The sequence below is a fragment of the Peromyscus californicus genome, unplaced genomic scaffold, assembly GCF_007827085.1.
Source record: "Peromyscus californicus insignis strain IS unplaced genomic scaffold, ASM782708v3 Scaffold_20__1_contigs__length_68692818, whole genome shotgun sequence".
In the NCBI taxonomy this organism is placed as follows: Eukaryota; Metazoa; Chordata; class Mammalia; order Rodentia; family Cricetidae; genus Peromyscus; species Peromyscus californicus.
This window is the reverse complement of record NW_026294503.1, coordinates 32,541,275-32,566,656: the sequence shown is the minus strand read 5'-3', so window position 1 is coordinate 32,566,656 and position 25,382 is coordinate 32,541,275. Positions and strand designations below refer to the sequence as shown.

The 25,382-nt window shown below is 49.4% G+C and overlaps 1 protein-coding gene across 1 annotated transcript in view; it reads right to left on the bottom strand.

Annotated features, from left to right (window-relative positions):
* Positions 1 to 10,063: 10,063 nt before the first annotated feature.
* Tg (thyroglobulin) overlaps positions 10,064 to 25,382 on the bottom strand; it is a 184,647-nt gene continuing 169,328 nt past the window's right edge. Inside the window, exons 41-45 of the mRNA XM_052747930.1 lie at positions 24,569 to 24,750; positions 21,452 to 21,559; positions 13,648 to 13,782; positions 11,159 to 11,346; positions 10,064 to 10,268 (exon numbers count right to left, since the gene is read on the bottom strand). Coding sequence (XP_052603890.1) covers positions 10,153 to 10,268; positions 11,159 to 11,346; positions 13,648 to 13,782; positions 21,452 to 21,559; positions 24,569 to 24,750 — 729 coding nt within the window. The 3' untranslated portion in view covers positions 10,064 to 10,152. The remainder of the gene's footprint in view (positions 10,269 to 11,158; positions 11,347 to 13,647; positions 13,783 to 21,451; positions 21,560 to 24,568; positions 24,751 to 25,382) is intronic.

Here is a 25,382-nt window from a genome sequence, read left to right as displayed (position 1 = left end):
TGATGCTGACCTCAGGAAGTAGGTGTTTTTTCCTGACATGCCTTCTCCTCCACCTCCTACACACATCTCAAGCTCATTGTTTACAATAGTTAAGACTAAGGTCATGGTCACATGTGCTGGCTGTTGGCATTTAACAACACAACTGTCCTTCCTGTCTTCTTGTTTTATTTTTCTGATAGCTGGTGTTGGGCAAGTTGGAGGGATTTCTACATCTTTTTATTTTAGTTTTGAGACAGGATCTCTCTGTGTAGTCCTGGTTGTCCTGGAGCTCACTATGTAGATCAGGATGGCCTTGAGCTGCCTGCCTCTCAAGTGCTGGGATTAAAGGTGTGTACCACCATGGCCATCTTCAATTTCTGTGTCTTTAATACATGGATGATGAGACACCAACTGTCCTCAGGAGAGGGCTCAACTGAGCAAGTGGGTAAGGAAGGTGGCTGTGGCTAGATGAGGGAGTTATGTCCTGGACAGTGGCATCTGTTGAGTCCCTGTAGGGCCAGCACTACTGCTGACTGACATCCAGTCTTCACCTTGCTGCTCAAGTGCCAAATATAAGAGGGCTTCTTAAAGTGAGGATCCCCTTCAAAGTGACGCAGATACTCAGTGGAGAGTACTCTAGTTTCCTTTCTGTTGCTGTGATAAAATCCTCTGCCAGAAAGCAGCGTAAGAGAGGGAAGGGCTGGTTTGGTTTACAATTTCAAGCTGCAGTTCATCATTTGGGGACATGAAGCTCAGAACTCCAGCAGATATGCAGGAGGAGGTCACATAACAATCTCATTCATGTAACTCAAGCATCTAGTCACATAACACCTGCGTTCAAGTGCAGAGATAAGTACATTCATTCATGCTGCTTGCTTGCTCACTAGTTTTCTTCACGTTTATACAGCTCAGAACCCAGCCTAGGGAATAGTGTTGCCCACTGTGGACTGGGGTCTTCTTATAACATTTAAAAATCCAGGCAATCTCCCCAGATACACCTGCAGACCACCCAGATCTAGGCATTTCCTCATTGAAACCCTCTTCCCAGGTGATTCTAGGTCATGTCAAGTTGACAGTTAAAACCAACCAGCAGAATGAACAAAGGCCCCTGAGCACTATCCTGTGGTTAGACATCCTACCGGCTCCTCTGAAATATGAGCCCCAGCTCTGTTTCTGCAGAAGTGACTAGGATGGCCCAAGTTGATGTGAAAACTAACCAAGACAGGGTCAAATCTTCTAATTGTGGTTTTATGTGCCTGGAAGTTAGCACAGGTCGTTATTTTTCTCTTTCTTTAGAAGCAAGTTAAAGCTTTGGACCCATGATAGTATAGACAGAGCTGTGGTCAAACCACCCAGATGACCCCAATAACCAAGACATGGTGTCGAATTTCCATTATCTCTTTCTTAAAGGGCTTCCTGCCATCTGGGAGCAGAGGGACTCAGCTGCCCCTCACACAGATCTGTTCTTAACGTCCTCACTCTCTTTTCTACTGAGAAGCTGATCCTGGGGAGGTGGGCAGGGAACTCCAGGGTGTCCTCAAGGAGATGGCCTCTGAGTCAGGAAGGAAAAGGGAGTCACTGGTCAGACACATGAGTGGGCAAAATCCTCTCAGGTATTGTTCATTGCCTTGTCACACAAAATGACTGCTGAAACAGACATTTCACCCAGTTCAGGAAGGGTGAGGACTCCTACCCATGGTCACCTGGCTGACAGAAGGCCACCTGGCATGGTGAGAGCTGTGGCCAAGCATCTACGCCAGGCATCTGACTTAGACATCACTGTGGTGTAAGGAAGGACAGGGAACATGCTCTTTCAGGACTAGCTGGTAGGAACCACACATTGGTCCACTGGAGACAGAGGTGGTGTCCAGCAGGGGTTCCCTCCTGGCAATGTAGTAAAATGAGGGCTAGCCATGAAGGGCTGCTGGGAATCATCAGGATGCACCTTGAGAAACTCCTGCAACACCACATGGATATAGTGGACCTAGGTTTCATCTCCACTGTGGAGCAGCAGAGAGCTAGCAGACAGAGCAGGTCTGGGAGGGCTGAGGCCTATGCATCTGCCCCATAGGCAGCTCTGGAACCTCTCACATGGTCTTGCTGCCTTCCTGGAGGCTGAGGCCGGATGATGCAGGTCTCAGCAGAAAGCACAAAGGGCTTCTGGAAATACTGCTCTGCACTGTACTTGAGTCACCCACCTAGATAGTAGATGATGTCACAGGTATGAGCTGGCCCACTAGGTGACATCACCAGTTCCTCTTAGCTCGGGCATGTGTTAGCAGTTAGGAAAATGAGAAAGGTCAGTAGTCAGTGGTGGTCTCTGCTCTCAGCCACCACCATCCGTTGAATCCAGCTAGACACTGGAGACTTAAAACCTAGCTTGGGTAGTAAGATGGATCATAGAGACAGAATCCAGCAGGACAAATGGGACAGAAGCCAAAAAAGGATGCCCAGCACGCAGAGCGTCATTTCTGTCAATCCCAAATATGTCCTCCTAGACTCCAGATCCTGATCTCATAAGGAAATCTCACCCTACCTGCCTAAGGTATATGACCCAGTGTCAAGGGGCACGCGTGCAAGCAAAGTCAGTACTAATGAACATAGCTTTCATCATCTCACTTTGTCTCTCTTTGGGGAGGGGGCAAAAGAAAGCTCAAACTGATCCTTTAGCATGAATTATCCATGGCACAGCCCTTTTACCTATAATCCTCACATACTCGGGAATATTTAGAAATTTATTCCTGTACCACTCAACCATTTCATGTTGAATAAAAGAGACTGGTGTGCAATATATTATGCTGATGAAAGCTTTTAAGAAAAGAAATCAAAATGTGGGCATGATCTGTATCACGGTTATTTTTATAAATCCTTTGTAATCACAGTGTGTGCATGCCCGCATTGCCAAGCCAAGCCAGGCTCTGATGTCTTGAATGACAATGCTGTCTTACCCAAAGCCACCCCGGCAGTCCAAAGTGGCCAGATTCCTGACATTCAGGACAGGTCCAGAGGCACAGATACATCTTCCAAAGATGCCCTTTATCACCGAGGCCACCTCTAGACCTTCCTCATTACAGGTCATTTTATTTCTTTCTTCACAAAGGGATGTTGATCATGGCCAAAGACTTGTGACCCACCCCAGTCTAAAGATATGATCTTCCTAGGGGGACACATGGAGTTTCTAGAGCCACTGTATGGGACAGTGGTGCCTTGCAGTCTCCATTCTGGAGGCTCAGGGTTCTTCAGAAGCCAAGAGGAAATGTCGGGGCTCAGCAGACTGTGGTTCCAGAGGTCTGCCCAGGTCAAATTTACATGTTCTTGGTGTCCAGGTGCAACCCTTCCTCTTTTGAATGAGTCAATGTGTTTTATAGTTTGTCCTTCAAAGACCAGTGAACCACTGGCTCTACTTTGCAGGCTACAATCTCTCAGAGAACCTGGGGCAAGTGAAGTACTTCGTTCTCACGTCAGAACAAGACAAGAGAAGTCGTGCTGGCCTCAGCAAAGTCCAGTGGGAAATGTTGCATCCTCCGAGTTTCCCCCCATGTAGACTAGCAGTTCTTCCAATGAGCTGCCGGGCGCCAGCCCCTCCACACACTTCTCTTGGTGAGATTTTTATTCCTCTTCAGAGCACTCATGAGGGGGGAGATGCAAGTCTTCCAAGGGAGGCTAAGAGAAGGTAGGTAACTTCTAGCACACAGAGGCAGGAAGGCTCTGGCTTCAGAGTCACAGGCCTCAGTGAGGAAGGAGCCCAAAGGAGAGGAGGAGGAGAGATTGGCGCATTTGGACCCTAAACTGAAGCTTCAGCATGCCATTCTCATGATCTTCCAGGATCTACCTGGTCTGGACAAACCATGCGGAGTCACACTTGCTGCCCGCTGGTGAACCATTTGGCCCAGGCCTACATGGTCTGCTTGGCTCTTGGGAGCTGACTCTTCCTTATTTACCTTTCTCTGATATCTGCCCACGTAGAACAACTTTCCCCTGGCTCCAGCTCCTCAGTCTGTGATACAGAGAGGAGTCATCTCTTAGAGAACATTAGTCCTTTCTTCCCCCACTATACCCGCCTCTGCTCTGACACACAATCATATCCAAGGGCTACTTGGATGCAGACAGATGAGAACAAGGAAGGGACAACCTTGAGTTCCACTCAGGGGGAAGAGAAATCCAATGAGATACAAGAAAGTTGAGAAAATCCCAATGGTTATCATAGAGGACCATCAAAGGTTTCGGAAGAACACTGGATCCCACTTCACTTTGGGAGGCACACAGCTCCAGGATCAGTGACATTTCAGTAGAACCCAAGAATTGCCACTGCACCTGTGTTTGCTTCTGAGCTCCTTCCTCTGTTCTCTCTCTCTCTCTCTCCTCTCTCTCTCTCTCTCTCTCTCTCTCTCTCTCTCTCCCCTAACCATCACCTGCTTTCTTGCCTCTGAAGGTCAGAGTTCCCATGGAAACAATGGAGACAGTAATGCCTTCCAGGGTGTTCAGCTTTGTGACATTACAGCAGGATGTTTTCATCTACAGAGGTGTTGGGCTACATTCATAGCTATCTGTGATGCATGTGGCCCATGGGTCTCAGATTGAATACACCTAGGAGGATCTATGGTTTTGCTCTGGGTGGAATTAGGATCTTAAGAGAAGTAAGACACAAAGAAGGGAAACCAGCCATGTTAAATAACATTTAGACTCTGCCATAACATGGCCGACACAGAAATTGCCCTAAAACTGACGAAAACATGGACCACGAGAATACAGCGTGGTATGTGATTCCGACATACTGTTTGCCTATGGACAATACAAAGTCTTACTGGGGCCAAGTGGGGCTAACTGGTTTTCAGGTGTAGGACCTTGTGGACAGACGCTGGAAGGCCTAAGTGTGGCTAGTCAAAACGGGAGGGTAGCTAGGGACCGGGCCAGAGAGGGAAAGGAGGAGGTGGGGCTGTGGTTGAAGGAGCTGAGCAACCCATTTACACAGCAAGCCAGGAAACTGTTAGCAAAGCAAGATGCTAAGCGAAGGTGCTGTAGAGATACAGAAGTGACCCAAAGAAGAACCAGAAATTCTGATGTTACCCAATTTGTGGGGGTGCAAGACGTGTGTGGCATATGTAGGCTGGACCCACAGCTTTCCCAGAAGGAAACCAGTAAGATCAGAGCCCTGGGTGACAGGAATGAGGTGGGAGCTGGTAAAAGAGGTCACTGGAAGATGGACTTAGAGCTGACTGTGAGGCCTCTGCAGGCCCCTCCTACTTGGAGATGTAATTAATTCAGAACTGTGGATATGTAAATCACATGTAAACCTGTGATCCTCTTGCCTCAGCCTCCTAAGGAGCTGCAATTACAGATTTCACCACGATGCTCCTTTAAGAATTCTCATTTTTAATAAACTATTTGGGTTCTATTATCTTAGCTTGGTCCTGCAACAGTCACCTATGGACTAGGATAGCCTGAAAGGAGCCATCCTTCCCAGCTTTGGTGAAGATATAGGGAACCCCTAGATCCTGAGTATCTACTGCCTCTTTGGGACAAGGGACACCTACAGGGATGTCTCTTGAGTCCCTTAAAAAAGACCACTTGTTTCATGATACTTCCCTCTAGAAGGAAACAGGCTATACCCGGTTTCCGTCAGATTTCCACACTTCCCTCCTGAATCATGCCTGCTCAAGCCTGAAGGTCACTCTATTTCTTCATAGAAGATTTCCCATTCACTTAATGACCTTTGTGTGAACCTAACCTGGGTGTTCTGTGACCTCCCTGACCTTTTCAAATGAAGAGCAGGGTTCAAAAGGCCTTCCATGCTCAGTTGCTGTTACCAGAGGTGGTCAAGGGCTGGCTTGGGTGTTTCCAAGAATAGAATAAATGACCACAGAGAATGCAAAGTACCAAGAAACTATAGTACAGGTCAGAAAATATACCATCAAGAGTGCCAACAGGCCTCAGTGCAGTTTGAAGTTTCCTTTTTTGGTGTGCCATAAAGGGACTTTGGTTGCTAAGAGGCACAGTTTGGGTGGTTCTTCACAGATTAGGTCATATGATTATTCTACTGAACATGTCCCTTCTCATAATGCATCCCACTTTTTTAATTAATTTTTTAAAATTTATTTTACATGCCAACAACAGTTCCCCCCTCCGCTCCTCCCATTCCCTCCCCTCATCTCCTTTCTACCCCCACCCCCATCCACTCCTCAGAAAGGGTAAGGCTGCCCATGGGAGTCAATGAAGCATGGCATATGAAGTTGAGACAGGACCAAGCTCTCTCACCCCCACCCCACCCCGAATCAAGGCTGAGCGAGGCATAACACCACAGGGAATAGGTTCCAAAAAGCCAGCTCATGTGCCAGGGACAGATCCTGGTACCACTGCTAGGGGCCCCACAAATAGACCAAGCTACGCAACTGTCACCCATATGCAGAGGGCCTAGATCGGTCCCATGACGGCTCCCTAGCTGTTGGTCTAGAGTTTGTGAGCTCCCATGAGCTAGGATCAGCTGTCTCTGTGGGTTTCCTCATCATGATCGTGAACCTCCTTGCTTATATAATCCCTCCTCCCTCTCTTCTACTGTATTCCCAGAGCTCAGCCCAGTAATGCATCCAATTTTGATAATGCACATATCCATTTATACACATCGATAAGATGGTAAATGGGGGGGGGAGTTCCTTAAACATTTGGGAGCATAGTTTTTCCTCATCGAATATGTATACCAAGCTAGTTCCTGGAATGTGTTCCAGTATGTGTTTGACTAGAAATGGGGAGTTACAGAGTGATTGTGGGAGTGGTTTTCCCTCCATGGTTTAAAGACAGCTCTGTGCAGGTGTGGGGCCTGTGTTGCTTATAGATTGTTAGGCACATTCAGAGAGGGAAATGCCCATAGCTCAAGCCAAGTGGCATTCCACATTGACAAGCTATTTCCTATATTTGTCTGCCTCACTGAGACATATGTCCTTGTCTCCTCTGCTCACAAGGGTGGGCTACAACAATCTCCCTGACACTAGTTCTGAGAAACTGCATGATGGGAAGTCTGGAGCTCAGAGTTGCTCTGCAGCAGCTCCTACAAGTTGGCCAGGCACGTGGCAGTGTGCTGCTCCATCTTATGTTCACAGGGACCTGGGTGCCCTGTAGCCAAACATCCTGACTACTTACTATGTATGTTGGCTGTACAAATTTCTCCAGCGCTGTCATGGGGCAACTCTGTGATGGCCTGGCCTTTGAAATCTTTCTTCTCCACCTTTCTCATGGACTGTCCCATAGGAGGTACCCCAAATCCACCATGAACCTCAAGGAGCCATGAACAAGGCTTCACGCTTCCCTGGTCACGTGCACTAGTTCTCATAATCCGCAGGACAATTACCAAGCAGATGTTACCACTGTAACAGAATGTTTTCTACCTCAGGTCATAAAGAATGGGAATAAAACAGCAGCGGTCATCCTGAAGTACCCAACCGCACACATGCAGGGCTCATAGGGACAATCAGCGTGTTCTACCCTCAGTCCAACCAGGGGGCAGAATGGGGGCCATCCACTTTTAGGGGCAGTGCTGGTGGATCTGGAGTTTCAATATTGAACTAGAGTGGAGTGGACTTTTTATTATCAGGAAAACAATGAGCTAACTATGCCTGTGGCTGGTCAAGCACATAAGAAGACACACACACACACACACACACACACACACACACACACACACACACGTGAGCAGGCACAATGATGTATTTATTAGCTTTCAATGGCTGCTGTAACAATTACTACCAACTTTCACTTTCATTGCTTTATAGTTCTGTAGATCAGAAGCCAGGCATGAGTCTCTAATGGGTTGTGTTGGAGGCCCTGGGGGAGAATCATCCCTTTGCTTTTTCCAGTCTCTCAAAACTGCACACATTCCCTTGTCCACATCCCATTCCCTCCATCTTAAAAACCAGCGATGCTGTGGCGAGATCTTCCCATGCCATCCTCTCTCTGATCCACTCTTCTGCCTCCTCAGTTGATGCTGAGGGGCTCTTAACATTATAGTGGATCCACATAGGTAATTCTGGGCTGCTGAAGGCCAGCTGACTATCAACTATAACTCTACATGCCATCTAAAGTTCCAGGGATTAGGCTTGCACAGCCTCAGGGGCTCATTATAGTGACTACTGAGATAAGGAAGTAGTAAGAAAATTAAAAGGGCTTCCATTTTATCCCTTGTTAAATGGTGCCCACCCAGTAATTGTAACTGATCCATCCAATGGTGGAGCTTTCACATTCTGTTACAGAGAGCATCATCCTGCACTGGGCCCCATGATGAATGCTGGGAAAGCAAAGTCCTGACCCCCTGGGAGAGAAAGCCAGGAAAACAGAAGACAGCAGCGCAGAAAACAGGGCTCCACCAAGGGCACAGGCCTCAGAGAGACAGTCTCACCTGAGCACCCATGTTGTAGGAAGGGACCAGCACATACATGTTCTGTGTGGCTCTGCAGTGCACGGTTAAGGGATTACTTGTTCTGAGTTACCCATCCCAGCCTAGGCGCCCCTGGAAGAGGACTAGACTAATTATCGTCAGAAACTAAATTGACTAAACATTTCAAGGGGTGTCTGAGCCCTGACATCCAGCAAACGAGGGACGAGGACAAGGGATGAGAGCAAGGAATGGAGATGCAGCTTCCACAAATCTCAGAGACACGGCTCACGGCCTGAAGGAGGGCGACTGAGCTCCAGAGCAGTCGACTGCCTTTGACTCAGCTCTCCCTTCTCCCCATACAACCTGGTGACTGGAGATGAGCGAGAAGACGGACTTTTAGGATGCTAGTCCACTGTCTCCTCAGTTTGCCGGCTTCTGGTGATGGGCAGTTGCTACATCAGTTCTTGTTTTTTGCTCTGTGACCTCTGAAGTGACAGGTATTCTGGTTACCCATTGTGCAAAGAAACCAAAGACTGGTGAGAGTGAGAGGGATAGACACTCCTGGGGACACTGATGCCCCTGGTGTCTGGGCCCTGCCTCCCGAAACTACCTAATTCATGCCTGGTGTGGTCCTTGGGTAGCCAGAGTACTAGGGTTTGCAAAAGTTCTCCGGTGAGTCTAACAAGAAGTCATGGCTGGGAGCCACTGAGCCAAAGGACTTGCCCTAAGCCATCTAAACATGCTGGGCTAGCCTCGGCTTCAGAGTCCCACTGAGGCGTGGGACTGAGTCAGGCTCCATCTCCCTCCCCGACTCTTTTCTGAATCCTAACACTCCACTAGCCTTGCTGAGCCCCGTCCAACCTGCAAAGCATCACGGAGTTTGGTCTGAACTCAAGTGAGATGACGGGTGTGAACACATTTTATGATGTGCCATGCAAATGACAGAGAGTGCTAACGGATTCCACCTGCTCCAACTTAGCCTTGGGTGTGTGTGTGTGTGTGTGTGTGTGTGTGTGTGTGTGTGTGTGTGTGTGTGTGTATGTATGTGTGTGTGTGTGAGAGAGAGAGAGAGAGAGAGAGAGAGACAGAGAGAGAGAGAGAGACAGAGAGAGACAGAGACAGTGAGAGAGACAGAGAGAGACAGAGACACAGAAACAGAGACAGACAGACAGAGACAGACAGAGAGATTGACAGAGACAGAGAGAGTTGCTCTTACCAGTGCTCCCTTTAGGGAGGATGGGCAGAAACTAGATGCCTGTCCTGAAGCTTGGGCAATCCTATTTCCTGACACTCGACTCCTTCTCACATGCAGTCAAAGTCTCCCGGTCTACCCTTCTGTTCCATCCATCTCTACCACCACACACGGCTTCAGACCTCCTTGCCTCTTGCTATACTGCTGCCCCAGACCTAGTCCTCCTATTTGCCTTCTGGAACTTTCCTTCACTTAGATGAAACTGTCTCTCTGGAGCCCCTGCCTTTGGTGAAGCCCCATTTTCTGCACCACCGTCTTCTGTTCGCCTGACTTCCTCTCTCAGTGGGACAGGAACCTTGCTTCCCCAGGGAAGCTGGGTGGATGCTCTATAAATGTTGTTGACAACCCAGTCACCTGGGAGCCAAACCTCACTAAGATTTACATTGATACCTGGTGTAGTGTCACCAAGAACTGCTTTGAAGTCACAACTCAGAATCACCAATGCTTTGCTGTATGTAGACATTTTATTGAAAGCAAATGGTTGTATAGAGCAAAATCACCATGGAGGGCAGCTCGAGATGGAACTGCCGGGGTGGACGGGAGGTCTCAGGGCTGGTCATTTGCTGTAGCTCTTAGGGCCAGTCTCCAGGGAACCTGACTCTTCTTCCAGCCCAGACCCCACTGCCAAACCTTCCTCTTCACTCTTGGTTAACTGTGCATCCTTGACTCCATCTGAAACAGAAAGGAAAGGCAGGTTGGACCAGAATCAATCCTTTGTTAAGAGACCCCAGGACCAGATTCATTCCCTACCAGTTCCCCACAGACATCAGATTCATTTCCAGGATGCAGGGGCATGCTAAGGGCCTGCACAATGGTCCTTAGGAATGTCAGAGGACTCACTTGGTCTGGAAGCTAAAAGCAGAGTTGAGAGTCTAAAACACTTTAGACAAAGGTCTCTTCTCTGATGTACCACCTCTCCCTCTCTGCCTGCAGAACTGTTATTCTGGACCCTCCCCCAAATCATCCCTCCCCTGGGACCCCTTCAGACCCTTGGGTACAGGCCCTTGGGTGCAGGTACTCCAGGGAAAGGAAAGAGGAAGGACATGCACTGGGTTATACTATTTGTTTCCTTATTCTCCTGGAAGTATCTTAAGGACATCATATTGTTTCTATAGTCCTAATCTCTTACCATGGTCCGTTTTACCTCTTAAGCCCCAGGAGCAGGAAGTGGGCATGTCATCTTATACCTTAAGCCTTCTCTTTCTCTGAGATTTTCTATGTAGCTCTGCAAAGGGCTCCAGTAGGTTAAAGATCCTTCTCTGCCTGCACCAGTGCTGCTGGCTAGAGACTGGCTGCCACTCACCTTCACACGCCCTTCTCTCCCTCTGCCCAGTGCCCTCTCCTTGAGCCCCACCCTTGCTTGCCCTCATCTTCCCCATCAGAACAGGAGGCTCCTGGCAGCAAAAGAGTCTTGGACTGTGGGCACCTCATGAAAAGGGGCTGTACCCCCAGTAACTAGTGACCTGGCAGCCTCCATGCATGCTGTGGAAGCCAACACACAGATAATCAGTAGGGACTGAATCTAACACACTTCCAAATTCTCATCCCCCAGGGCATACTACCTGCATCCTTCAGAGCCTGGATGTACTTGGACCAGAAGGAGCAGTCAGCTTGTTTGAGGCCCTGCCGATTGGGAAGCTGGGCACTGAACTCCTTGTAGCTCTCTCCTCCAGCTCCAGGGACAAAGTCGGGCCAGGGTGCTGCCAACTCAGCTGCCTTCCTTGAGAACTCATGTGGGTAGTTGGGGTTTCTAGGGAGATGAGAAGAAAGCAACATCTCTGGGGGAAATGCATCTTTCTTTTTAACACTTGATATCACACCCTACTTGCTCTGGCCTTCAAGGGCAAACCATTCAGCTTTGAGTTCCAGATGGGAACTCACTTGGTCCAGCTTCCAGCTGGGACCCTAACTGTATTATAAAGCACTGGGCCACAAAAGCTCTCTGAAATCACCTCTAACAGGCCATACCCGATTCACGACGACTCAGTGGCACCACTCAGGATCTAGTGTGGGCCCTGTTTTTCTGAATGCTCAGGAGAACGGGGTACCCCTTCTCTTTGGTTTCCTTTGATCTGGATGCCATCCCTCCCCCGTTTCTGAAGGCTCTTGCTTATGCAAGCCACGGATAAAAAGGTGGAGTCAGAGGCGACCTTGGAAGCCATAGACTAAGGTCCCATGAAGGAGATCTCACCCCCCAGAGGTATCAGGACAGCAGATTGATCTCCAGGCTATAGGGTTCCAGGGCAGTTGGTTTTGTCAACAGAGTCATTTGGCCTCAGAATCTCAGAGCAGAGTGGAGAATCTAAAACATGTGATGATCTCTTTTCTCATCATCCACTCTACATTCCTCCTGGGGAGAAAACCTCCATTCTAGACCTTTCCACCAAAGCATCCCTCCCCTGGAAGCTCTCCTGGTGAAAGTGAGTGCCCTCCTTCAGGCTGCACAAACCTGGGTGCAGACATCAGCCCTGACCCCAAGAAAGATGGACACTCATAATGTCAGTTGTTAGCTCATCCTTCTGGAAGCGTCTTAAGGCCATCTTGATATCTCCGCATTCCAGATGCCGTCATTATGATTCATTTTACTTACTAAATCTGACCCCCATCTCACCAGCTCCATCCTCACAGCCAGGGTGCTTCCTCACCACTTGCCTTGGTTCAGATCACCCGCTCCCCAGAGCAGCTTCCCTTCGCTCATCTGAATGGCTTGAAAGTCCTGTGTGGATGCTGCTTACTACTCAGGAAAACGTTTTCTAAAACTCTAACAAGAAGAAATGTCCCTTTCCCTTCAACTTCCACAGCAAAACTTCATGAAGCTTTATTTGCTCTGTGTTTACTGTCTGAGGTTGTTAGCAGCTTGTAGCTGTGCCAGGATGCTTCTCTCTTCCCTGGAGGAACTATGAGAGTTCTAGGAAATGCAGAGACAAAGGAAGTGGATATAGGAAGTAGTGCCAGGAGTGGGGAGGAACAGCGCATCTGGGAAGTGGTGTGCCACAGGACTGGACCAGAGACTACTGGGGAGGAGGTGGGAGATGTTGGAGCACAAGAATGCCAGGGTGACACACCACAGTTGACATCCTAAGGTGGCAGTGCACCCATGGGGCACAGAATGACTCTCCTCCGATTGGTCTGACCTCCAGGGGACACTGGGCTATGCCTGTGGATTTTTTAATATTTATTTTTTGAGACAGAGTCTTTCTATATAGATGAGGCTGGCCTGGAAATCCCAATCCTCCGGCCTCAGCCTGTAGGCTGGGATGACAGGTGATACTGTCATGCCTGGCTGCCAGGGACATTTTTGATTCCCATAACTATAACAGGATTGAGTGCGAGGTTTGGAATGTAAAATGTTCCCCCACAAGTCCCCAAGTTGAATGCCTGGTTCCTGGCTTGTGAGGCCATCATGAGACATTTGGATCTTTAAGAGGTGAAGTATCCCTGGAGGAAATGGGTCAGTGGGGAATGGACTCAGAATATCATGTGCCTTGTTCCTCCTGATCTCCATTCTCTCTTTCTCTCCTGTCTTCCATGAGGTGAAGAAGTTCTCTTTGCACACCTCTGCTGCTGTGATGATGCTTTTAGGGAAAGCAACCAAGGACAAACCCTGTGGAACTGGAACCTCAACTAAACCTTTCCTCCTGGGAGCTGATTGTCGGGCATTTTGCTACAGTTATGTAAACAACACAGTGTGTACTGTTGGTGTCTAGTAGACAGAGGCCAGAGACACTATCAATTATCCTACAGGATACACACATACACACAACTTAGCTGGTTCCAAGTGTCAACAGGACAGAGGCTGAAGAAATCCTGCCCTATTGCATCAGTGTGTCTGAGCAAGGAGGCACTCAGGCTGGAAGCTTTCCTCATGATTTATCTACACAAAGATTGTTTGATTAGAAACAGGGAAGCCGAGACAGGGATATGGTAATAGAGAACTGCAGCTTTTATGGCCAGGGTGAATCAACAGATAAAAAAAATGTGGCCTTTGAATTCAGCTGCGGGAATGGGAGGGAGCACATGATAGGATTCATTAGAGCAGTGGGCCACATACCCCGATCTGATGAAGTTGGAGAAGTACTGCATGACTTTCAAGGACAGGCTCTGCTCCTCCGTTGAGAACTGGCCCTGGTAGGCAGAATAGAAGGGCAGTCCAAAAGCATACTGCACGTCTGCCAGCAATTCGAGGCTGAGGAAACAGGGGGAGGAAGGTGAAAGGTATGAGGTGATAAACATAAACCAAAACCTAGCAGTCATCCAACTAAAACAAAGACTTCGCACACTTCATACCAAATGTTTGTGTAGTGTGAGTTCCACTTGGCCTGTATCCAGGGGCTAATCTGGTCTGGGATAGACTCATGGTACATGTGGTAGCTGAGGCTTACCTGCTATTGAAAAATAATGACCTGGGAATATTCTGGATTGGCCCTTTGACTGTATTCCAGCTACAATGCCTAGATCATCTTTGGATGTTTGTTTGTTCCTCAATGAGCAAAATCATAAAACATGGCAGGCTTTGAGTCTCTCTTCTGCACTGGCCTCTTATCTGTAAGCTGTTCCATCCCAGATCCTTGAGGTTGACTTTTGTCCATGTAGCCCACCCTAGCATCTGACATTTGGTAGGCATTCAATAAATACATGTCATGACTGAAGTGAATCTCTAGTAGGCATTAGGCCTCTAGGCCTCACATCCCTACTGACAAATTGCTTCATGTTGAGAATGACAAGGGGTCATTTTTTCTATTCTAGAAGAATCCAAAGAGTGACAGATGACATGATTGCTAGTGTTCATCGGGCTCTAGCTGAGAGTGAGGTAAGAGCTGAGTTGAGAAGAACTGCAGATCAGGACTGAAAAAGTGGGGAATTTAGGGGTAGTGTCTAAGCCAGAGGGCCTTTGACTATGGCCATGTTCATGGAAAGAAGCCTGAGCTGAGGTAAGGCTACCACTGCTGCTGTCCAGTGAGGACAGAATTCACTTGAGATCTCTGACTTTACCTCAGCCCTGCTCAACTAAAATCCTTCCCAGGGAGCCAAACTGTGGTCATACTGAAAGGACTGCCCACTGCAGACTTCCCATATGAGCTCCATGTCTAGGAGCCATAACCCATGAAGCTCAGCAGGAAGCAGTATTGGGCACTGTTCCCAAAGAGCTCTAAATAATGGCCTCCACCGGAAGGGCTGAGCTGGGCTCTCCTCCAGCCAAGAATGGAGTGGAGGAGTGGGGCGGGGGTAGAAATAGTGATGACATTTTTGACAGCTGGTGTACTGGAAGTTACCATCCTTCTGATGTCAGGGTTAGAGGCAATATTGGAAGAGGCCTACTGCACCCTAACCACGTGACAGGCTTGGGGATGAGTCTGTAACCACAGGGATCCTGAAGTTCTCACTGGGAGAGGAAGTATGTTGACCTAGTACCCACAAAGTGTACCTCAGCCCTACAGCCCTTCCTCTGAAGAAAATCTGGGAAATGGAGGAGGGGAAGTCTTGTTTTCATGGCCTCTTTGCTTCTTTTTGAGATGCTACAGACTTGTCAAGCACCTGGCTCATGTCTGTCTTTGGGTAAACCTGATCTGAGAAAGCATCAGGTTGTCATCATGGGCCTCACAGGCCACATGTGTTCCTGTGCAACCTTTTAACCGTGAGCGTCCCATTTACTTCACGTACTCCAGTCCCACCTGGGCCCCAGGGGAAGTTCTTACACGGTGCCCTGGAGGTGCCCATCTCCATCTCAGAAACTACCCATAGTGCAGCAGTGTTTCTGATCTTCCCAGAGCACAGCAGAGCTGCCGATGGTAACCTGTTCTGTGGGACAGTCACAGCTTCTCGCTGACTGAATTAGACAGGTGACTTCTTCCATAAAGTGCCACCAACACGACTCAAAACTTTTCCAGCACACACTCTCTCGGCACTCAGGCTAGTGTCTGCCAAGAGCTACCGGGGGCTGGGGGGTGGGGGGTCATTACTTCCATTGTCTATCATGCAGACAGTCCACTTTCAAGAGGCCCCGGCTAGAAATCAAATTGTAGAACACACACTGAGTTTACAGTTTTGCAGGAAATTCAGAAGGGGATCTGAAAACAGCATCTTCCTACCTAGGCCTCTAACTCTGAAACGGAAGAGGAAGGGAATGAACGTGGGTGACAGGTTCAACGTGAAAATCCACACCTCGGACCCTGGGGGCTTGTATTTTATGTCTCATGAACAACCACCAAAAGTTACCATGTTTTCTGTGAGCCATGTTTTCTGGTGCAAGTGAAAAGATCATTGTGCACTATAAACAGCATATCTTTGAAGAGAAAAACACCGAGTTCAATGATATTCTTCTCACACTCGGATAAACGCCTATGAAAATGCTTAAGACCTGTCAGTTTTCCTCACACCTGCGGCCAGTCTCATCACCTTCAGCAGACCGCAGGAGTTCTCCGGCCTTCTTTACCTGTAGACATGTAGGCCTCTCCCACTTCAGGGCCCTGGCACCTGACAACCATTTTTTGGGGAGACCGTTAACTCCCTGTTTACTTTTGCACTGGCACGCTTCCCTGACTTTCAGGGTTGAAAGTAGCTTTTTTTTCTTTTTTTGTTTTTCAAGACAGGGTTTCTCTGTGTAGCTTTGCGCCTTTCCTGGAACTCACTCTGTAGCCCAGGCTGGCCTCGAACTCACAGAGATCTGCCTGGCTCTGGAATGTAGCATTTTTTACATAGTCCTTCCCTCAGTAATGAGCCCAGCACCTTAGGGCTCCCCGCCCCTGGCACTGCTGAGTGATCTGAACTGTAGACTGTGTAGACTGACCTGAACTGTGTAGACCGATGGGTGTGCTCTCTACTGTTTGCCCTGTATCAGGCAGGTGCCTGTCATGGCAGTGCTGAAGATGATTGGGGAGTGGACAGACCACTGCAGGGTGCGGTGGTCAGTGACAGGAGGGACTAGCTTTCATCCACCCCGGGAGACAACCTGAAGGATCACACAGGATGTGGCTGGGCCCAGGGACCCAGTTCAAGACTCCAGCCCTATACTGTTTTCTTTGGTTTACCAGGTTCTGCAAAGCCACCAAGCTAGCCAGCTGGAGAGACAGCATTTGGAGCTGGACTGGCCAGGGCCCCTGGAATGCACAGAAGTGTCTAGAATGCAGACCAGTGGTGTTCAAAACATCTCAAGGCCAAGATTTACAGTTCTGTTTCCCACAGCTGGGTAACATTTAGAAGAGGAATGTGCCTGCCTTCATATTCATTTTATTTACTTTTTTTTCCTAGCAGAGTTTTATTAATTCCTTAAAACAACCAATTCTAACTACAAACATTGAAGGTCTACAGGGTACTGGATATTGAACATGTATTATCTTTGACCCTCGTACTCCAAAGATAAAGTGGAAGAAACAATACCCATTTCACAGGCAAGAACATCGAGGCAAGGGAACTTGCTCAGAAGAAACAACCAATAAAGGGGAGAGACAGTGAAAGCCATGGTGAATTTCCCTCACATCTACAGTCTTGGCATTCAATGTCTGCCAGATATATATGTGGGCATGCCCCTCCCCAGAATATATGCAAGCCTCAGAATAAATTTTTCACAGGTCTGTCTCCATCCCCCTTCTCAGCAGCTCTGTGGAACAGATATTCTTCTCCCAGGTATCTGCTAAGAGGCTCAGAGAGGCTAAGTGAGTTGCCCAAGGTTGCACAGCTAGCATGGGCTTTGTTTAATACGGACTTGAGCAATCTAGTTTTGACTGAAATGGGTGCAGTTGAAAGAGACCAGAGGAGATGGCAGGAGACAGGGGAGAGTCCAGACTGCTGCTCGTGTGAGTGGAGCATGTCCAGTCACCTCCCTGGACTTGTGTTTCTGGGCTGGTAAAATGAGGGTCCAAGAGGAGCTGTCCTCTGACCTCTGACTCTGGATCTGAGGCATTTCTCCCAGTCCGCAGGTTTGGGATTCTCTGTCCTTGCCCTCACATCACACAACTCGCCCGCCCTTGGCAGGAAGGACGGCTTATGTGTGATGTGGTGGGCACCAGAGTGCCGCACTGCCGCTGTGTGACATCTGAGCAGTGCTCTGTAAGGAAGGGGGTGGGATGGCGTCTGCTTGCTGGCCTTGGCCGGGAAAGCTGATGTATGCTACTAACAGAACAGAGGCATGAGACAGATGGCGGGGAATGTAACACACACACACACACACACACACACACACACACACACACACACACACACGTGTAGATCAGAGCCAGAAATGAAATGAGAGAAGAGACGGCCCTAGGGCAGAGAAAGAGAGAGATAAGGGAAGGAAAGGGAGAGGAGGGGGAGATGCTAGAAGGGAAGGGGAGAGGAAGGAGGGGAGAGAAGGAGGGGGGAGGGGAGAGGGGAGAGGGGAGAGGGGGAGGGGTGGAGAGGAAGGAGGAAGTTGTGGGGAAGACAGACAGGTTTTGGAGCAGCAAAATGGAACTTGCCAGAAATCTCAAGTTCTTTCGTTGATCTGCTCAGTGACGGCAGTGTCTACTACATCGATGGCGCCACACTGTGATCGTGGTGACCGGGGAGGTTGTCGGGAATGTGTTCTGGTGGCCAAGAGCAGTGGGGGTCCTGTGTTTGAAAGTCACCCAGGCCCTGGTCCACACACAGATCCATTACTGAATGTCCCTGAGAGAGGTCCTACTCCTCCTGTGTCCATTGTTCAGATGAAGAAACCGAGCCCCTCATGTCAGTAGCTGATAAGAAGCAAGGGCATGTTGCGAACTGGAAGTAGATGAGGTCCACAGCCCTGCCTCAAATATTTCAGTGTCTTTCCTCTGGAAGTGATGGGACGGCCTTGGGCATTACAGAGCTCAGGCAATGAGTGGCTAGCAGTGATTTCAGAGAGCCTGCCTCCTCCTTGATTCACTGGGGTCTGGGACCCAATTTCCATGGATCCTAGGGAAGGATGTCCTCCTGGATCACTCACTACCTGCTTACTCCAAACCATAGTACCAGCTCCAGGGAGCCTACAGACCAGAAATGCAGGCTTGGTTCCCTCCTACCTGCCGTGAGGGATGGTTTGGCTTCTGGCTTCAATCTTTCATCACAGTTTTGTGAGCACCTATCAGGTCCTTCCTTAAACACAGAGCCTCGGATGAGGTGTTGAGAGCCACGAGGACCCTTCAGAATCTAATACAGCATGTGGCTGCTCCATGAAGGTTCCCAGGGTCATTCAAAGGGCCCAGTCTGCAAGTCCTCAGAGGGACAGACAGAGGTCAATCAGCGGAGAGAAGCCCTGGCTAGCCTGGGACACTGAGGGTGCTGTAGGCAGCAGTTGAGTCCGTCCGTGAAGGACCAGCCCCTTCAGGTGCGTGACACCAGAAGCCTCCAGTGCGGGGCTCTGTCATCTATGGGAGGCTAAGTGCTCTGGAGAGTACATCTGGGTCCCCTCCAAAAGAGACGCTGGAGTCCTCAGCTCAGTACTTTAGAACAGGACCATGCCTGGGGACAGTCTTTCCTTAGACTGAGTAAAACTGAAGTTGTTAGGGTATACCCTGACCGGGCAGGACTGATGCTACTGCAAGACGTGGGGATTTGGACACAGGGACACACACAAGGGATTAAAGGGATGGGGGAGCAGGAAGAAGATGGCCTCTTGCTGGTAAGCAACGCCTGAGGCAACCAGAGCCCAGAGGTCCCTGGCACCCTTTCCAGAACCCCAGGAGGATTCCAGCCCTGCTGACTGACATCTGCCCTTCAGCCCACAGCCCTTCCAAACATGGGTCGATTTGTTTCTGCTGCTCCAAGAGCACAAAGCCTGTGGCCCCTCCCCAGAGGAGCCTCTGAAACTAACTCAGGGTTCATGCCCTCCTGACTCCACCGGAACTACATGCATGCTGGTGTTTTCCTTTCCTTTTGCTATTATGTGTGAATGTGTCCCCCCCTCCCCCATGCTACTGTAAATATTTAGGACAAAAGAGATACAAGCTTCTTAGGGCTCCTGGGGATATGGCCTTGCTGTGGGGGGCCCACACCTTTCTAGCTAGCCTCTCCACCTAACTAGCTAGAAGGTGGCAAATCCTGGTTAGAGAGCCGTGAGTGGCGTGAATCCAGACCCTGGCACTGCAAGGCACGGCCAAGGATGATTCTAGGAACATGTTCTGGGATAGGCTTCCAGGCCACAGCGGCTACAGACCATTGGGCTACAGGCTCCATCTACTGTGTCGACACTCCTGAGCTCCTTCAACACTCCTTCCTCCCTTCCACATGCTCTCCCGAGAGCTAGGGCGGGCTATTTAGCCTTCTGCCTCAACCTCAGGACACTGTTGGGCTCTCAGGGTGGGTGTGGTGGAAACTATAAATAGCTCTAAGCAGGCAGACCACGTGGTCTAGTGGAAGCCGATCTCTAGGTTGGGAGAGGCAGAGACAGATAGCTCTGCACTGACCCAGCTGCTCATCTTTGGAGTAGGAGAGAACACACTACACCCCTTGAACCTCAGACTCCTTGGCTCAGGGTAAGTGTCTGTGATCCCCCAAGGCTCCTAAGTTTAAGACTAATCCTCAGTATGTTGGTCTTAAGAGCTGAACCTTTGGGGGATTAATTCACAAGGTTGATATGAATACAATCAACAAGGCCCTCATTCACCATCCTGCACAGAGGTGCCTCCGGGTGAGACAGGGGCTTGGCCCTCAGTAAACATCCTAAGATGCTGGTGTCTTGATCCTGGACTTCAGCCTCCACAACTGTAAGCGTTAAATCCGGGATGTTTGTAAGGTGCTTTATTAGAGCAGCCTGATTGGCTCAAGATGCCCTCTGTCTCGGAAGCAGGGGCAACTGCCCCAAGCTGCCACCCTCCCAAGAGCTCCACGTGTTTCCATGGAGTGCTATGAAAACTGAGCCACCCACCCGTCTGGACACACTACAGCTTTGGTTTCACTGGGTGAATGACCACAAGTCCATGGGACCACATCCTCCAAAGACTCTAAGGCTGAGACCAAGATGCCACTCCTTTCAAGGTCTCATCCAAGGGCTGCGGTGTGAAGTCGACATTCAGATGTCGCTTAATGTAGGCATCTCAGGCCCCGCTGGAATGGGCTTTCCACATGTAGCCTGGGCCACACAGCCCTCCCTCCAAACCCTTTCAACCACATCCTCATCCTACCTCCTTGCATCCTTACTGCAGCTCCTTGTTCCCCTTGCCATTGTTTTGTTTTGTTTTGTTTCGTTTCCCTACATGTGCCTCTCATGTCTCTCTCCTTCTTCGTTGCTTTTGTTATTTTTATTACCAGGTGCTTGGACCTCTTCTGGAAGTAAGGATGCTCGAGATATTGGGGTAAACAGAAACCTTTCATCTGGACTTGGCAGCTCATGCCTCCTATCCCAGTGCTTGAGAGACTGAAGTAGGAGTCCTGATGAGAGTCCGTGGCCAACCTAGACTACATTGTGAGTTCTAGGCCAGCCTGAGCTACAGAGTAAGAAAATATGAAGCCAAATAAACAGAAAAACAAATAAAACAAGAAACGCTTGATGCCATGGAAGGTCATTTCTTAAGTACTTAGTTCTCAGAGGCATAAAAACACATAGGATATAGCAAAGGAAAAAGCTCTCTCCATGCCCAGGAGACAGAGTAACTCAAGTCAGAGCTCCAAGTTCTCCATGGCGGATGGACCGTCATATTACTTTGGACTTCATTCTCCCAGGCAGAAACACCATGGAATAAGGTACCCATTACCACTGCCTCATTTGCAGCCGACGGGGCCAAGCATACGTGGTCAAGCCCTGTCCCACGTCCCAGAGGCCTGGCTCGTGCCTCATCCTGCCCTCTTTCTCTTCTTTGTGGATCACGGTGGTGACAGGGACCCTTGCCAGGGAGCCTTCTCTGTCTACACTTGCTATAGCCTCATAATCACCTTACCTGCCATGGCCATAGCTTTCGGGCACGTGGTACATGAAGACGTTTCCACGGGTTCTCCTTGCCCAGAGGCTGGCCATGTTGACCATGGGACAGATGATAAAGTAGTCCCTGGGGGAAAGGACAGAGGAGGGAGTTCAGTTACATAGCTGTGGGGGAAGGGCTGTCGCAGGCAAGTGTTTCCCACAGGCAGGCCATGCCCACCACGCCCATCCTCCCAAAGATCCCCTGCCCAGCCCTACAGGGGTGCTTTCCAGTTCCCCAGGGGCCACACTAGTAGATTGCAGCTCTGGTTTCTGGCAGACTTCAGTCTGAAATGTGTCCATGGTGATGGGTCTCACAGGTCAAGGGGTCTCCAGTAGGTCTGAACCCCTTTCCAGAACATCAGCAGCACTTAAGGATTTGCCAGAAAAACATGCTAGGAAGCCCAGTGGATGAGTGCAGCAATGAGTAAGTGTACCTCTGAACAGAAGGCAGACCCCTCAAACATACTGCATGAATAAGATACTCTCAGTTGTAGGGCTTTGAGCTAGGACTGAATTTGCCAAACCTCAAACCCCAGGCAACGTTCAGCGATGCCTGGAGACGGTTTTGCTTGTTGTAACAGAGATTAGAAAGTTTCTCCAGGCCTCTGCTCACAAAAGCTCCAAGCAAAGCCTCAGTCAGTCCAAATGGTCAGAGGGAGGCAGTGCAAAACCTGCCGAGGTGATGGAGATTCGTGGTGATTCCTCATTCAGGTGATGTGAACCAACTTAACAAGCTCCACTTGTAGCACTGAGCTCTGTATGTGTGGACAAGCAGGCCCTGTGCCTCAAGATCGGGTCAAACCTGGGGATCAGACAGAGCATGTTGGCCTTGGCTCTGGGGCTTTGAATCCTATCTGCACTATTGGTAAGATGAGACATCCAGGGGTTTTTTGTCCTCTGTGGTCTCCCAGATGAGAAGTTTGGCCTGGGACCCTGTCTTGCAGAGACTTTGCATTGCTGGAGGCTAAGGACACCCTGGAATCTTGTCTAACCAGTGGGCTGTCACCCTTTCCCTGGTCATGGAGCTGGTAACGTTTGGTGATTGTTGATAAAGCTGAACGTTACAGGCGGGGCTCCAAGGTGGGGTTAGTGAAGGGGTCTCTCTCAGAGGGAAGATATGGGCAGCTGGGTTTCACCCTGTGAACAGCGCAGGATGCGATTGGACCTTCCAGAAAAAGGCTCATGCTTGCCGCCCCAGGGAGGGACACTTCGAGACTGGAGACAGAGAGGCTGAGGGAGCTTGTAGCCTGAGTTGTCCAGGAGGAAACGAGGGCTTGAGCTGTGGGGATTGGAGCTCCCCAGTGGAGTTTTCCTAGATTTCAGCTCTTATCCAGGAAATAAGTTACCTTTAAGGCCAGAAAATGACCTTGAAGTAAGAACCCAAGTTTGTCTAAGCTCATCAGCTACTGAAATCTGGAGTAGGCCCCGAGTGGATTGTGAAGCCACTCAGAGTGAGGGACTGTGTGTCTGTGGGTTCTTATGGTCCGTCTAGGTCTGTGTCCAAAGTTAGTGCTGGGTTTCTTGGTTTAGGGTAGGGCTCTTCACCAAGAGGCATGCAAAGGCTTTCTAGGCTCCAGAGTCCAAGCTGACTAATAATATTAGCTTTTACCTACCCACCTGTTGCCTATCATACTAATTTCATAAGTTTCCGAAGGTCTGGGGAAAACTTAATTGGATGATTCTCATCTGTTGTGATTGCCTGGAATTGCTCATAACAAGCAGATGTCCCACAGTTCTACTGCTGCAGACTGCCACAGCTTCTCAGGTGGAGAGGCCACACAGGACCTCCAGCCCACACTTTGTGACAGCCAAGGTCAGTAAGAGCATTGAGATGGAGCTTTGACGCTGGCCCTGTCCCCACAGCTTAGAGCAAAGGCAAGTGTGCTCCTTCTGGAGGGAGAGGAACACGTATAGGATGCTGATGCCCCTGGGCCCAGCTTTCCCCTGGAGGGATCCCTGTGGGGGAAACCAGAACATAGATCACCATGCCTGCCAAGCAACCTCTAAGGTGATTTGAGAGCTGGGGGCCACGTGCCCAGGGCCTCTGACGGAAGAGGGCTACAGTCTGTTTGTCCCTTGATTCTTACTCCAAATGTGCTCCTACTTGCTCAAAAAATAATGTTTGGTGACTGGGGAGTTGGCTCAGTTGGTACAGTGCTTTATCTCACAGGCATGAGTACTCAAGTTCGAGCCCCAGATCTATGTAAAAATGCTAGGCGTGGTGGTACGTTACTGTAATTCCAGCTCCGGGGAGATAGACAGCAGGATCTTTAGGGCTCACTGGCCAGTTGGTCTGTCCTAATTGGTGAGCACTAGACCAATGAGAGACCCTGTCTCAAAGGATGTGGGTGGCAGTCCTGAGGATGACACTCAGCATTGTCCTCTGGCCTCCACATACAGATATACATATATACATACAAAGGTATGTACACCTTCACTCACACACGTACCTGCATACACATATGAGCATGCATTAAGAAAGAAAGCTGTGCTTGGCTTCAGTGAATTAATGATACATGGTGGGGGACAATGTGATGTAGTCCTTCCTATATAGTGCTGTGACAGAGGAATGCTAGGGACAGTAGAGACTTGGGGGGCAGTCTTTAGTTTTCTTGAGGTGGAGACAAGGCATGCTTCTCAAGAAAGAAGCCTGAACAATGAGTAGGGGTGAGGGGGCTGTATCAACAGTGGGCAACAGCACCCCAAGGAAAAGACTCACATGGGCATTGAGAACTCACATGGGCTTATCCTGCTTGGGTAAGGACAGAAACTTCCTAGTAGGTTTCCATTCCCACATGCTGAGTGGACTCCAGCCACACATGGAGTTGACTACAGAGCTATGGACGTGTCTGCACCTCTGGGTCTCATCCTGTCACCCTCCCACATGGTCTGAGGGTCCATCAGGGGTGTCTACTTCATGGTGGATTGAGAGAAGGGTACTAAGGACACCCCGAGCATCAAGTCCCAGGCCCTCAATGCCCTTGTCAAGATCTGAGAAACCTCCAAACCCTCATCCATAGTTAGACAGAGGAACTGCATCCCACATGAACTGGTGTATTGAGTGGCCCCGACTGGCTTGGTGGGCCTGGCTTACCGGGTGGCATTCTCCAGTGCCCGAGAGAAGGAGGCATAGTCGTCTGTGGAGTGCTCCAGGGAGTAATACCATACAGCGGCGGTGAGGATGCGAGCATCTGAGTCCTCCCCACCCAGTGAGTTTTGCAGTGCCTGGTAAAAGGCTGTTTTGCTGTTGGTTCGGCCTTGGCTCTCCTCAAATTGCTTTGAAAAGTGGGAGGGAGGAGGGGAAGAAAAAGACCAAATTTCCCAATCATATCCTAAAAAGTACAGCATGTCCTTCAAACATTATTCTAGAATTTTCTCTCTGAGAAGCATCAAAACACAACATTAATCACTTGTACTTGTTCCAACTCCACCCACATTTTACTGTGTGACCTTAAGCAAGTGGCTCTACCTCTCTGTGCCTGCCTTTGCCCATTTGAAAATGGGCATGCCTTCCCCTAGTGTTAGGAAAAGACATGATGCAAATCCCATTTAGTATGGTCCATCTTAGTCCTGACTGCTGTTTGATACTGGGACACATGCATACTTCTTTCTGGTTTTATCTGGCTAGGTTTAGCTGGCTTGTGCCTCACTGTGGTCTGATGTAAGACAGTTCATTCCATTCCAAATACTGCCCTAGTCATTCAAAATATGAACAGATAGTGTTGCCATAAGAACACACTCTTTCCCTGAGCCAACTCTGCCTGGCCTGGGAAGTGTCTGGGACAATAAGGTCATATCCCCTGTCTGTTAGGCTATGTCCCAGTGGGTGGGAACAGGGACACGTAAGTGGATGTCCAGAGCCTCACAGAGCAGTCTTAGCATGGGCAAGGAAGGGTACATGGATGAGG